This window comes from Salarias fasciatus, chromosome 22 (assembly GCF_902148845.1).
Source record: "Salarias fasciatus chromosome 22, fSalaFa1.1, whole genome shotgun sequence".
In the NCBI taxonomy this organism is placed as follows: Eukaryota; Metazoa; Chordata; class Actinopteri; order Blenniiformes; family Blenniidae; genus Salarias; species Salarias fasciatus.
In genome coordinates, this window is record NC_043765.1 from 20106710 (window position 1) to 20120129 (window position 13420).

At 44.4% G+C, this 13420-nt stretch overlaps 1 protein-coding gene across 1 annotated transcript; it reads left to right on the forward strand.

The window, feature by feature from the left end:
• Positions 1–1277: 1277 nt before the first annotated feature.
• Positions 1278–13076, forward strand: mrpl3 (mitochondrial ribosomal protein L3). Its single transcript, XM_030120157.1, has 10 exons — positions 1278–1477; positions 3772–3953; positions 4026–4117; positions 5813–5911; positions 8398–8497; positions 8599–8659; positions 8897–9008; positions 9543–9620; positions 10538–10615; positions 12681–13076. Exons 1-10 carry the CDS (start codon positions 1404–1406, stop codon positions 12828–12830), a joined length of 1026 nt encoding a protein of 341 aa, XP_029976017.1. The 5' UTR covers positions 1278–1403; the 3' UTR covers positions 12831–13076.
• Positions 13077–13420: the final 344 nt, after the last annotated feature.

Consider the following 13420-nt stretch of genomic DNA (forward strand, 5'->3'; position numbering starts at 1 on the left):
TCTACCACTTGAAAATATCTCAAAGATCAGAAGAATATTGTCAAAGTCTGACCCTGAACTGATTATTCATGCTTTAATTTTATCCTCTTGTTGTAATTCTCTTTTTACTTGTTTCAACACAACTGTTCTTAACAAACTCCAGACCGTACAAAACTCAGCAGTAAGGTTATTGACAGGTAAACCAATAGTATCCCACATTAACCCTGTTCTGTCCAGCCTCCATTGACTCTGTTAAGTCTCGTATTGACTTTATAAATCTTAGTTATGACTTTCTGAGCGTTGCATGGTGAAGTCCCTCAGGACATCACAGACTTGTTGTGCCTCTACTCCTCATTATTGAGAACCCTTAGGTCTTCAGATCAGAAACTCCCAAAGCTCCCAAAAACATCTCATCTCATCTCCCAAAAACAGTGTACCTCTCATTGTATTTTACTTAATATTTACCATTTACTGGTGTTTTGTTATTTTTGCCTCTTTGGTCTAATATTAAGTATTGTTGCTGCACTCCATCCTGTTCCGCTGTATGTCCTTGGCCATAACTTCTAACATATTTGTCACTGTTTAAAAAAGGTAAACAACACCAGTGGTCATCTTGTTACACTGAAATATACTTTTGAGGAGATGTGAAAATAAACTTGTCTATTCCCTCTGAAGAATAAAAGTGGAAACTGGTGGAAATGGAGTAACAACGGGTGATTCCTGGATATGGCTCAAGCTGAGGTTCATCATGAACAATGTCTCTCACCCCCTCCATGATGTCCTGGTCAACAGCAGGAGCAGCTTCAGCAGCAGACTGATAACACCACCAAAGTGCAGTGCAGATAGCCATCAGACTGTATGCCTTTCCTCTGTAAATAGTGTTGTGTTTTTGTTGTGATTTTACTTACAGATCATTCTTCCGTACGTTAGTCACCTAGTCACCCTTAAGCCTTGAATATATTTTTGCATAATAATTAATTAGTTGTTATTTTATCCTGACACATTTGATATTATATCTGTTTATTATTTTGGATTCTTTGTGGGGCAGTGCTGTAAAGAATTTACCACCGGGATGAATAGAATAAATTCTATTCTATTCTATTCTATTCTATTCTAAAATACTGGAACTAAAAAATGTTGAGCTTCATCATTTCTTGAAAATTCCGAATTTTTCATTATTAAAACATAAAACAGAAGAAAATAAAAAGAGAGTGAATTAAAACGAATGAACTGGTCTATGCGGAACCTTTGTAAGGAAACATAATGTGCTGCGGAACTGTTTTGCTGAAGTACCGGAAACATCCAGGGTGACTTTTACAGCAGGCGTGTGTGTGTGTGCGGATGTTGTGACAGTGTGTCTCCTTATTTTTATATTAGTTCTGATGGATGTGTATTAGATAATTTTGTGAGGATTGCTGAGCGCGATGGCGGCGTGGAGCTGCAGGTTTCTCCTCCAGCGCGGATCTCGACTGGTTTCTTCTCGTGTCGCTGCTGAAAGGTAGCCATGCTAACCAGCTAGCTCCGAGCTAGCTAATAACAACCGTCTGAAGCTTCTAACCTTTATAATGTGGTTATAATCTGTTATTTATCTTTATTTGGGTGTTTTTTTTTTATTGTTCAGCACCACAGTATGTGTTTGCTGAACTTATAAATCTCATGTAAAATCACGTTTTTTTCCAAAAGTACCAGCGTTCAAGCTGCCATAATTACTTTTTTAATTATATGACCTCATACATTTCATCTCACAATATGTGTTAAATCGTATCAATATTTTAATCTGCCCTACACAAAATATGTGATGAGACTTGTAGCGGTTATTACTGGGAAGATGCACGCCTTATTTTTTTTTTCTTTACAATTTGTGGTAATTTCTTCTATTGTAATGCTTTATTCAACATTTGGCTGTGAGATATTGGAGTTGATCCAGGAGAGATTAGACTGAGACTGGTCACACAGTCACAACAGAGCAAATATGCTCTCATTAGACCAGACTTGAATAAATATTCTCCCACTAAGCCATTTAGACTACATTCACTAACCAAAAATAACTTGCATGTAAGACTATTTCCTTGATGTTTTAAGGTGATGCCTTATTTACTGTCTGTGAACCGACTCGGAAATTTGCTAATTTGTACCAACTGCATCCTAGCAGTGGGATGGGTACATGTATAAAAAGACAATTCTCCAAAATTGACTTTTCTTGTGTAGATTCAGTGCATGTTGCTGTAGATCTAAAGCTCATGTTGTTGTTGTGGTAGCATTGTTTGAACACCTTTATCCTCCGGTCTGGTCTACAGGACTATGAAAGTGATGGCGAAATAAGATTTTCAGAATTTTCAGTCTGTGCTCAGTCTAATTCAAACTATACTCACTGACTAATCACATGTTTGCGCTCGCAATACAAAACTTTCCCCACAGGAAGACATTAGTGTCTCTTATTGCCAGTTTGAGGAACTCATTTCTCTCTATTTCCATTAGATTTCGGAACAGCGCTTGAGGCTGGTGAAATTATACATGGAAACCCATGTGGGAGTCTCTTGGAGTGTGCAATATTTCGTGGTTTGGGAGATATGAAATAGTTTTCAGTGGTGCATCTCCAGTATTTTACCCTGTAGTTAATATTTACCAGTTTTATATTGTTGTCATCAGAAAACTCACATCTTTGAAATTAATCCCAAACTAATTTGACTAATTGAGACTGAGATAGTTAACATGACTGTCTTGTATCTTTTTATCAATAAACGCGTATGTTTGAAATTTAATCTAAAATCAACAGGCTTGATATCTGAGTATTTTGCTGTTGAACATAGATTATGGGTTTTTACACAGATGAAAGAGACAGTGGTGTAATTTAAAGTGCTTTACAGGCGATTAAAGAAAGAGTTTCATTGGAGTTAAGTCTGAGCTTTAGTGTGAGAAACCTGGTTTTAAATGTAGGTAGCAGCAAAAGGAAGAGCATCCTTTACCTAGCTGACTAAGCTTCAATGACTCGCCGAAAGAAAGACAGAAAGATAATTAGTCTGACACCAAAAACAGTCAAAGACCCTGGACAACGAGACAGCTATGGAATAGAAATATAAAAGACAGTTTTTCTATTGTAGCTTTTGCTCAGGAGTTATGATTGGAAAGTGGAGAGATGGTGCAGGAGTGAGGAGGTTATTGTTTGGAAGATAAACTGCAGCGCTAAATCCAATATGTGGGTGCTGCTTTAATAGTTTTTTTCTTTCTTCATCTCTTTCGTTCTCAGTCTTTCCCTTTTCGCTTTTTTGCTTTCACCATCTTTTTTTTTTATGTCTGCTAATGGCTTAGTGGAGTGAAATACCAGAAGACATGCAGGCATAAATCACAGTACGGTGAAGTCTGGGATGCTCACAGTGCTGATGGGATAGCGCCTGCTGCTGAGCAAAATGTTTGAAAATCGTGGTTAAATGAGATTTCAATCCAGATAAGTCCCATTCAAAGATCAGGTTGTTTTTTTTGTTTTTCAAGATATTTGTCACTTTTTTTTTTAATTAAGCAACAGGTTTATACAGCATTGTACTTAAGAACACTCCCTTTGAGGCAACTAAAAAACTGAATTTCATGCCACATATTGTTCAGTGGCTGTCATGTGTGTCTGCTCTCATACGCTTTGTCATCATCCAGTTGAGTAGGGACCAATCTGAGTCAACGATGTGAAGTGTTCATTGAATGGGGAAAAATATTGGCAGGAAAAAGACAAACGTGACAGCATGGTGAACGGCAGCCTTTAGACCCACTGCTCACATTCCTCTTGTTTCTCTCGTCTCTCAGTCCCGCCCAGCTGGTGTGTTGTGTCCGGACAGTGAAGACCACAACGTTCTTTGAAGAACATCTCACAGAGGACAACCAGGAGTACATGAGGAAGACTATGGCAGAGGAGTACAGAAGACAGACGGCTGAAAAGCTCAACCCGTTGAAAGACGAGCCGTGGGAGCGACACGAGTGGACGGAAGGTAGGCGAAGCCGCGACCACTGGCTGTCCTACACGTTCTCTTCATTGATCACCGTTTCATGTGTTTGCCCAGGGAGTCGAAGAGTTGGATTAGTTGCTGTGAAGCTGGGGATGGCTCCGGTCTGGACGAAAACGGGAGAAAGACATGTAGTCACCATGTTGCAGGTAACACACACCGTCTTCTCTGTGTTTATGTTTGTTGTCCATAATGAAAATGAGCTGCATGTCAAAAAAAAGCAGGAGGATAGATTGGATTGTTCTGTGGAGGGTGGCGAGGAACGGCAAATAATGAGCTCCTCTCGACTGCAGGGTTTGATCTCGAGTTGTTCCCTCACACTGTTCCCCCTCTGTTTACAGCCGAGGCGTGCGCAGAGAATACCTGATGCCAGGTTTATTCAGATCGCACTTTAATATCATCGACTAATCTATCAGTGAATTAAATCGAAGGCAGAGCACATCCGCGCGCACGCTCGCTCCTCTCCGTTATTGATCGCGATGGACTGTAAAGGGAAGCTGAACAACATAACCTTTTCTCCATTCACAGTAAAATGTCAGCGTGACCAGTCACACCAGTTTTTTGTTTCTCTCTCCCTCAATTTTGTCACCACCTTCTATTAATTTGACTCGAAAGTCTCGAAAACTAATGTCCCCATTTGCTGAATCACATTTCTCACGTTTAGTCATCTTCATATCAACTGACCCGCGAAAGCTGGAACGTTTGATCTTTAGAGGGTGACAACACTCCCACCGCTTAACCCTTTGTCCGCCATGCTTCTTCCAGACTAACAATGATATGATGATAGTTGGAACTTAAGCTCATATCCACAGTGTGTCATCAGTTTCTGTTAGTTTGGGTACACTTCTACATTCCATTTATATTTATAACGCATAAAATTAAAAAGGGCTTGACCTTCTACTGGAAAAGAAAAACATTTTAAGCATTTAATTATTCTGAATGTGCGATTTTTCTGTCAGTTTTGCGCATTTGAAAGTATCAGCTTGATTTTCATGCCACTCCTTAATTTCTTACATGTTTTTATTTAGCCAGAAAAAGTTGAGAGAAACTGCGGGTTTTAAGACAGTTTGATAAGTCTCTTGCATCATCGGATGCCTCCCCAGCATAACGACTGATTTTCTCCAAAAGAAAGAACCAGTAACACCATTGTGTTGGCAGATGAAGGAGAAAAAAAAAAAGATGAAAAAAGATGTGAGAAAGACGTGACTACAGAGAAAAAGCCTCGTTTGAAGTTGACTTCTCTGACTGGGACGTCTGCAGGGCTGAAAGAAAACCGGCGACTGAACAGATTCATAACAGCCAAACCACCTCTGTCCTTAAGTTGGCTCAAGGGAATGTTTGAAATGGTCATTTTTTGAGCAGGAGGGTCTTTAAAGTCGTATACTCTGCACTTTCTTCTCTTGCTGAGATAATGTTTTGTCATCAGCGATGCTGATGTTCACCGTTTTCACGGCTGATTTAACCTGCAAAGTCTGTCATAATCGATCAAATCCGAGCCGCCCAAGGTTCTTCGGAGATGATTGACAAGCTGAAAACACTGAGCAGTAAGCACGGCCTCAAACCGGCAAAGACAAGACAATGACAAAATCTAGCGAGCAAGGCGGGAAAGAGGGTGAAGATAGATGAGTCAATAAGACATCTGGGGTGTTTTCCTGCACTTTCTGAGGGTATCATGGATTAACCCTGCGGCCGGACGTTCATATTGCGCGCCAGGGACTTGCACTTAATTGCTTATCTATTTATGTAGCAGCTCTGGAGGACTGCAGTCGGACTATTATTAAATTAAACACGGCGGCCGAGCAGCCTTCCAGGTCATTAATGCGGCATCTGTTTGTTCGTCCCAGGTGCAGGACTGCCACGTGCTGAAGTGCCTTTCCAAAGAAGAGCACGACGGACGCACCGCCGCCCTGGTCGTGGGAGGGAAGAACGTCTCGCCGTTCCAGGTGAGGAGAGAAACAGCTTCGACCTAATCCGCAAAGCTGATCACGAGGGACCGAACGAGCCTCGTTCGATTCCTCCGGCGTTTTTTTTTTTTCGCCCCGCAGTCGAGCCGCAATGTTTTCACACGCAAGCCGGAGTCGTAACACCACGTTTTCTCATCGCCGCTCGCTCCCATCTTTCACGTTGGCAGAGCAGACACTCGCCAACGCCATCGGGGAGCGTCGAAACACTTCACGCGTCCCGCGGAGCGCGGGCCACACGCAGTCGATTCAGAGTTTTCAGCCACATACATGCGCCACACGTTCCCGATGCCGCATTTCACATTCACGCAGCGACGGGGGAACTCACGCAGCTCTATTACGGATTCATGACTGGATCCGTTCAATTCTCCTCGCCGTGAGAGTTGTGTTTGTTTGAATACAAATGCATCAATATGGATTTACAGCTGCTCGACTCGATGAGGGTGCTCTGATTGTTTTTCTCAGCAGTGAGATTTGATGTGATGTGTTTAAAGAATATATGAAGTTGTCTTTGGTTTATTATGGGGTTTTTTGTTGTCGTTGTTGTTAAATAAATTGAGGTGAGGGTATGGAATCAGAGGTGGAAGGAGTGCTGAAAATTGAATGAAAACTGCAGCTACGTCTTAGAAATTAGATTTAAATGTGAATAAAAGCAGTTTTTCAACATATAATCCAGTAAAAGTCCAAACTGCTTCTGAAAAACTACTCAAAGTACAAGTTATTTTAACAACTGGGTACTTGATTCACTTTACCTTTAATAAATTTTAAAATTTAAAGGAAATTTATAATACAGATGACCTGATGGTGGTTTGTTGTGTAAACGATCTTCAGGAAGTATAGCTATAATTGTATGGAAATATAAATGCAGATTAAATGTTTAAACCTTCAAATCATTCTGATTAAATTATTAACTCTAATTAAAATCTCATTAGAAATTAAATGGATGACATGGTAGAAGCTCCACTCTCATTAAAATTACATTAAGTGACAGAAATTGTGCTCAAATATGAATGAAGTTACATTACTTAATCAAAGTACTAGTTGGGTTTGAGTAAACTGTACGGAGGTGTGAAACTCGCAGCGTTTTAGGCCGGGATGTCTCATCATAGGGGGAAAGAGTTTTCCGAGCATCCTCCTCTTCCACAGCTGAGCTGAGCAGCAGCGCAGCGTCGCCCAGGTGTTGGGTTTGTTCTCGTCCCGATGCCACGTTTTTATCACAGCTCATCGGTCAGCATCGAACACTCTGCACATCCCGTCTCTCAGCTGTGCACGTACACGCTCCACACGCCTTTTTTTTTTTATAACTAATATCCTTCATTTCACATTCATGCGGTAAAAGTGAAACCGGTGTGGCACTATTATAGATGCACAACTGCTTTCCGTTCCCCATCGCCACGCGGAGCGTCTCGGTCTGAATGCAAATGCGTTACAGTCGGAGAGCAGCCGTCCAGAAACCAGTCGCTCCGGCCAGCCTCGTGCGGACGGAAAAGACATTTAACTGTTGCTGCGTGACTCCGACATCTTGGAAACACATCCTCGGAGATCCTGCGTCTGCTTCAGGCTGCTCATCATCATCCTCATCATCATCATCATCCTCATCAGAGCCCCTTTTGGTTTAAATATGGAAAACTGAGGCAACAGCCTGCAACACCCAAACCCGACGGCCAAACGCCGAGTCTGACTTTGAAGCATGAAAAAGGAGGAGGACGCATAAATGGAGGCGCCGCCACAGACACTTGATGGACCGGTGTCAGGATTTGGAGACGTGTAGCTGTTTTGAATCCCCCTCACACACACACACACACACACACACACACACACACACACACACGTTCTTGTATTTCTATCCTTGTTGGGGCCAAATGTCCCCACAAGGATAGCAAAACGTGGAACGACGTGCCTTGTGGGGACCTTTTTTCCGGTCCTAAGTAGGAGAAACAGTGTTTTCTTGACCATGTTGTTGTTACTGAAAAAAGTAAAAGTGCAAAAACATTTCTTTAGGGTTAGGCTTTGTTGTGGTGTGGGTTAGGGTTAGGGTAAGGGTCAGGGTTAGGGGCTAGACATGAATGGGAGTCAATGGACGGTCCCCACAAGGATAGAAATACAAGACTGAGCGCACACACACGCACACACACACACACACTGCATCTCTCTTTAGCAGAGGCAGAGCTGGTTGGAGTGAGAGGCTTTGGCAGGCTGATTTTCAGTTAACAGAAGGGGGAGAGAGAGAGAGAGAGGGAGAGCGACTGGAGGCAGCGAGATGAGAGCGAGCCGACTGAAAGCAAATGTCAGAGATGCGCCGAGCCAAGTGTGTGTGTGTGTGTGTGTGGCTGGCGTACAGTCATAATGGCCCCGTAGATAATTTTAAAATGCCAAAGTCCAACTGCTGTTCGCTGCCTTTTAATTCCGTCATCGCTTTCATCCCCCGCCGCCCGTCCTCACATATCTGTTTCTCTTTGACCCGACAGAGGTCGGAGCAAAGCATGGACATGTTCAGGACGGCCGGCGTGCCCCCGAAACAGAAAGTCAGCGTCTTCGGCGTGTCCGACAACGCCCTCATCAAGCCAGGTCCGGACCGTTGCACTCCCTGTGATCGCAGGACGAATCTCACGCTCGGTGTGGATTTCTGAGCGCTTTCCGTAACGCGGCTGTGTTTATCCTCTGATCAGGCACGCCTCTATATGCGGCACATTTCCGTCCGGGCCAGTACGTGGACATCACAGCCAAATCGTAAGTCCCGGCGCTGCCAGATCCCTCTCCTCCCTGCCGCCTCGTCTTGGACTCCTTCCCCACTTCTTGCTCTCTTCCAGTCTCACGTTTTAAAGACTTTTGAAGCCATTGTTCTCTTCACACCAAACCCTGAATCTCTCATTTTTTTAACCCCCTATTAAGTCAACATGTTTCACACAGTGTGTGTGTGTGTGTGTGTGTGTGACGCAAAGTGTCCTGTGTGTGTTCTGTCTGTAGCATTGGTAAAGGCTTTCAAGGAGTGATGAAGCGGTGGGGGTTCAAAGGTCAGCCAGCCACTCACGGCCAAACCAAAACCCATCGCAGACCCGGAGCCTCCGGACCTGGAGGGGTGAGACGCGCACACACACACAAACACACACACATCTTATTGGTGGACAATCATACTTAAACCATAGAGTTTAATGTCAGGCGAATCTTTGTAGTTCTAGCAGCTTCCACTCTTTTAGGAAAGCCTTCCGCGAGGTTTAGGAGTGTGTTCAGAGGGATTTGTCCTCATCCTAGAAGGATATTTTTGTGCGGTCAGACGCTGATGTGGGACCAGGAGTCTAGTTTGGCTCGCAGCCTCCGTCCCACAGGGCTTCAGTCGGGTTGAGGTCAGGAGTCTGTTCAGGCCAGTCAAACTGGATCGTCCCTGTTTTTAACGGACCTCGCTCTGTGCGCTGCTGCACGGTCAAACAGAGTATTCAGACCGCCGCGGTCGTCCTTGTGGCGAGGTGAGTCTTCACGGGTTAGCGTTGCCGCAACGGTCCCGTCCGCCATCGCAGGACAAACAGAGCAGAGGATCATCCGTGCCAGATATGAACAGTTGGCTCCACATAATCCGTTAATATGCGAATGTTTGTCGTTCATTATCTGCATCAAGGACCCAGCCAAAGTCTTCAAAGGGAAGAAGATGCCCGGCCAGATGGGAAACGTCTACGTCACGGCTTACGGGCTGAAGGTACGCTCGCACAAACGCACGTTCACACACGTTCACACACAGCGAGCGACCGGGGAGTTGTAATTCCAAGGTTAAGCATTTCCTCCTCTTAATTTCGACACATTTAGAGTCAGACGATGTTCGGCGTTGATCCTCCTTAAAGGATTTGATCCGGTGACTCACTGTTTCGCAATTGGGCGCTAGCTTGTGTTCAGTCGACTTGACAGAAATACAAACAAGCAGCACAAACACAAACTCCACCTCTTATTGATTCCAGGCAAAACAGGCTGGTGACATTTTCCCATCTCCCTCATTTGTTGATATTTACAGAGCTTATTTGGATGTTTACTAGTTTCTCAATTTAACTTTTAGTCCATCAGCAGACGCACCGGGCGCAATTTGGGTTCGGCGTAAATAAAGAAGTCACCTTGGTTTTTCTATTGCATATTCAGCTTGGCGCGTATGCAAAACACTTTCTCTCACCTCACGAAAAATGAGATTACATGGACGCAAGCAGGGGGGAGAAGACTGACATGAATGTCATGTAGCTGTAATTACTGGGAGGATATTTCATATTAGTCCTGCCGTCACCGCGGCCTTGGCTTCACCGCTCGCGTGTGTGTATGTGTGTGTGTCATCGTCGGATCTCCAGTTTGGCACTTCAACACTCCATCACACACTGACCACGTGTCGACGTATCCTTGGGACAGAACGAGTGCCACGAACGGCAGCCGTTTGCGCTGATAATATCAATCACAGCGAGACTCTGACGCACTTTGGCGACTGAAGCTCATTTAGACACTCGTAGTTCGAAGCTTTCAGAAGAATCGCAGATCCTCGTTATTAGAAAGGTGAAATGGAGAAAGTGTGAATCAGATCTGGGTTTGTCCTTGAGAGCAGTTCCAGTGCAGCATTGTCTCCGTTTCTCCCTCCTCCAGGTGTGGAGGGTCAACACCAAGCACAACGTGCTCTACGTGAACGGCTCGGTCCCCGGCCACAGGAACTGCGTGCTGAAGGTAAAAACACACACACACAAACACACGTTCCCACGCGTCGAGGGTGTAAGCGTGAAGTCGAAGGTCAACCCCGGCGCGCTCGCCTCTCCCGGCAGAGACGGGTGACCTTGCACCTGTAAAACACCGTCACACCCGCGAGACGCCGCGATCCATCTTCATCGGCGCAGTGCTGGATCAGCAGTGTGTGTATGTGTGTGTGTGTGTGTGTGTGTGTGTGTGTGTGTGTGTGTGTGTGTGTGTGTGTGTGTGCCTCTCTGTAAAGGAGCGTGCGCCTTAATGATGTTAGTAATAGCAGCGTCCATGTCCACACTCAGCATGTTGCACTATTTGTGTGTGTGTGTGTGTGTGTCTGTGTGTTGCACGCAGACAGTCATTTGTTTTGCAGACAAGCGGTAATGAATACAAATGTGCAGTGCGTTTCACACACACAAACACACACACACACACACACACACGTGCACACACAGGTTAAAAGACTTTGTTCGTTGTTTATTGTGATCATTGTTATCGTTGTGTGCAAATGAGAAACAGCTGTTTTATTGATTAAAAAGAAACGTAACGCTGGAACCAATTATAATTTCCATTATTTCATGGTTTCCATTGTTGAGTGTTTGTGCGGCTAATTAAATAATCCCTCTGCCTTGGGGTTCTTAAAGCAGGATCAGGGTCTCTGTGGGGCAGTTGTTTGACTGTGGGAAGAATGTTAAACAGACGTGCACAACGTGGGAAATAAAAACTCCCGTCTCCTGCTTCTGTAACATTACAATTAATTATAATGACTCGTTCACAATCAAGGTTTGTGAGATATCTGAAGTTATTAATCATATCTACCAACAAAAGTACACAAAATAGATCTACCTAACCTAAATGACTTTAAAAACAAGATTTATCTTTAAATATATGTCTTTTTGACTTACCTTTACACCCTGCGCACGATAACGATCGACTTGAAATGGAACCGTTTCTTTAAATTCTAAAGCGTGAGCAGCAGAAACTTCCTTAAACTATTTTTCTGAGGAACCACTGTTGTTGAACAATGACGCCTGTGACACAGCAAGAGTTTGAAACTGATTATTTGAAGGAAAAAGTGTCGCTCGTGCTTTTAATCTTCCCGTCGGTAATCTCATTAGACATTTGTCCGCTTCAGTGTGAAGCAAGGCGCCGCATCGGCTCTGAACTCGCTCTACAGCAGGAAGGAAAAAAAGTCAAGTCCGCCTGGTTCTTATGAAGTTAAAGACTCTGAACCAAACTACATCCCCAGATGATTTGTGCTGAGTCGATGTTTTAGAACAACTTAAAAGTAAAGTTTTTTTTTTTTTCGTTATTTTTTTGGCCAGGGTCCTGAGAAGAACTGATCCTGCTTTGAAAGCAGCGGGTGGTCAGACCAGAACCTGACATCTCTCTCCGTCACTTTGGAAATTGCCTTAGGTGCTAAAAATGAACCATATACATAGAACTTTCGAAACCACCCTCGCAGCCTTTGTCCTCCCACACAAGCCTAAATCTTCCGCACGGCGCTGCCTGTTGCCAGATTGTCAAATGGATTAGTGAATAGAACGACTGTTTCCAGACGTTTATGAATTTCTCCCCAGCAAGGTGTCATTTCTGATCAGGACCAAGACAGATTATAATTTAGCTGTCACCCATTCTGACATGGCTTATCGTGATTATTGTCTCATCCCGGAAAAACGAAGCAAACACTAAAGTTTGGAAGTTAGTGCGGCTGCAGGCACGAGGAGTTCTCCACCTATCGTTTGCTTCTGCCTGTCCGGCTCGTTTCACCCCCGTCTTTAACGCGACGCTCCGATTCAAAACGTCTGACAGGTGGGAAAATTGGCTCTCGCCTCCCCAACAATGATATGGAAGTGTCGATTTCTGAGAGAGCCAGAAGTGGCCGGGCTGTCCGCCCTCGGCCTTGTTTACCCGTGAATCCATTACGTTTAACCGGAATTTAGTATGAGTCAACAAAAGGAGGCAGTTTCTGACGAGGGCTGATTCCATCCCAAAAAAGAATATAGAATATGGTCACAAATGCATAAGTCCTGTGTTTTTCTGTGTTTTCTAGGTGAGAGACACAAAACTCCCAACGAGGAAGTCCTCCCTGCTCAACCCTCCTTTCCCCACGTTCTTCACCGAGGACGAATGTGACCTTGAGGAGGATCTGTACGACGAAAACTTGTTCGTTCACACCGAGCCATCGCTAACGCTGACCTGACTTCCTAACGAACGATCGCACAAAACCCTCCGACTGCATCTGGACCCTGTAATAAAGAGCAATTCCTAAGGTCGTCTTGAGCTTGCGTGTGTGTGAGAAAGAGCGAGCGAGAGATCCGTAACAGCACCGAGTCTGTTTGATCCAAACAGTTATTACGGTCTCTCTCCTCTGAAACCATGGTAACTGAAGGAGTGATGTCGTCACTGGAGGATCCCCGAGCATAGAGAGAGCCAGAGGAGGGGAAAAAAAATAGACAATAAAAGTAAACACGGGAGAGGCTGTGTTCGGGGGAGAAATGTGCAATATCTATGCAGGGTGCAGGACAGGAGGAGGAGGAGGAGAGGCTGGATACAATGAGTTGGTGAAGAAGTATTGTGATCGGGGTGGAGTGTGGAACGAGATGGGTCGGTGAAGGTGTGGAGGGGCAGCTGAAGAGAGGGGGGAGGAAGAGGAAGAGGCGGCGATGAACGCTGACAAAGGTTGACATTTCTGCATAAGAGGATAAATGAGGGCATTAATGTTGCAGGAGGAACCACTGGGCGCTTAAGTCTGCATTTGTGTGCATTTATGCTCAGCAGTATTGAAATGAG

What these genes read in the sequence shown, in the direction of transcription:
- mrpl3 (XM_030120157.1), top strand. Translation starts at nt 1,404, where the DNA reads ATGGCGGCGTGGAGCTGCAGGTTTCTCCTCCAGCGCGGATCTCGACTG. An exon ending in TCACGGCTTACGGGCTGAAG is followed by an intron (nt 9,621 to 10,537) that starts GTACGCTCGCAC and finishes TCCCTCCTCCAG; the next exon opens with GTGTGGAGGGTCAACACCAA. An exon ending in ACAGGAACTGCGTGCTGAAG is followed by an intron (nt 10,616 to 12,680) that starts GTAAAAACACAC and finishes TGTGTTTTCTAG; the next exon opens with GTGAGAGACACAAAACTCCC.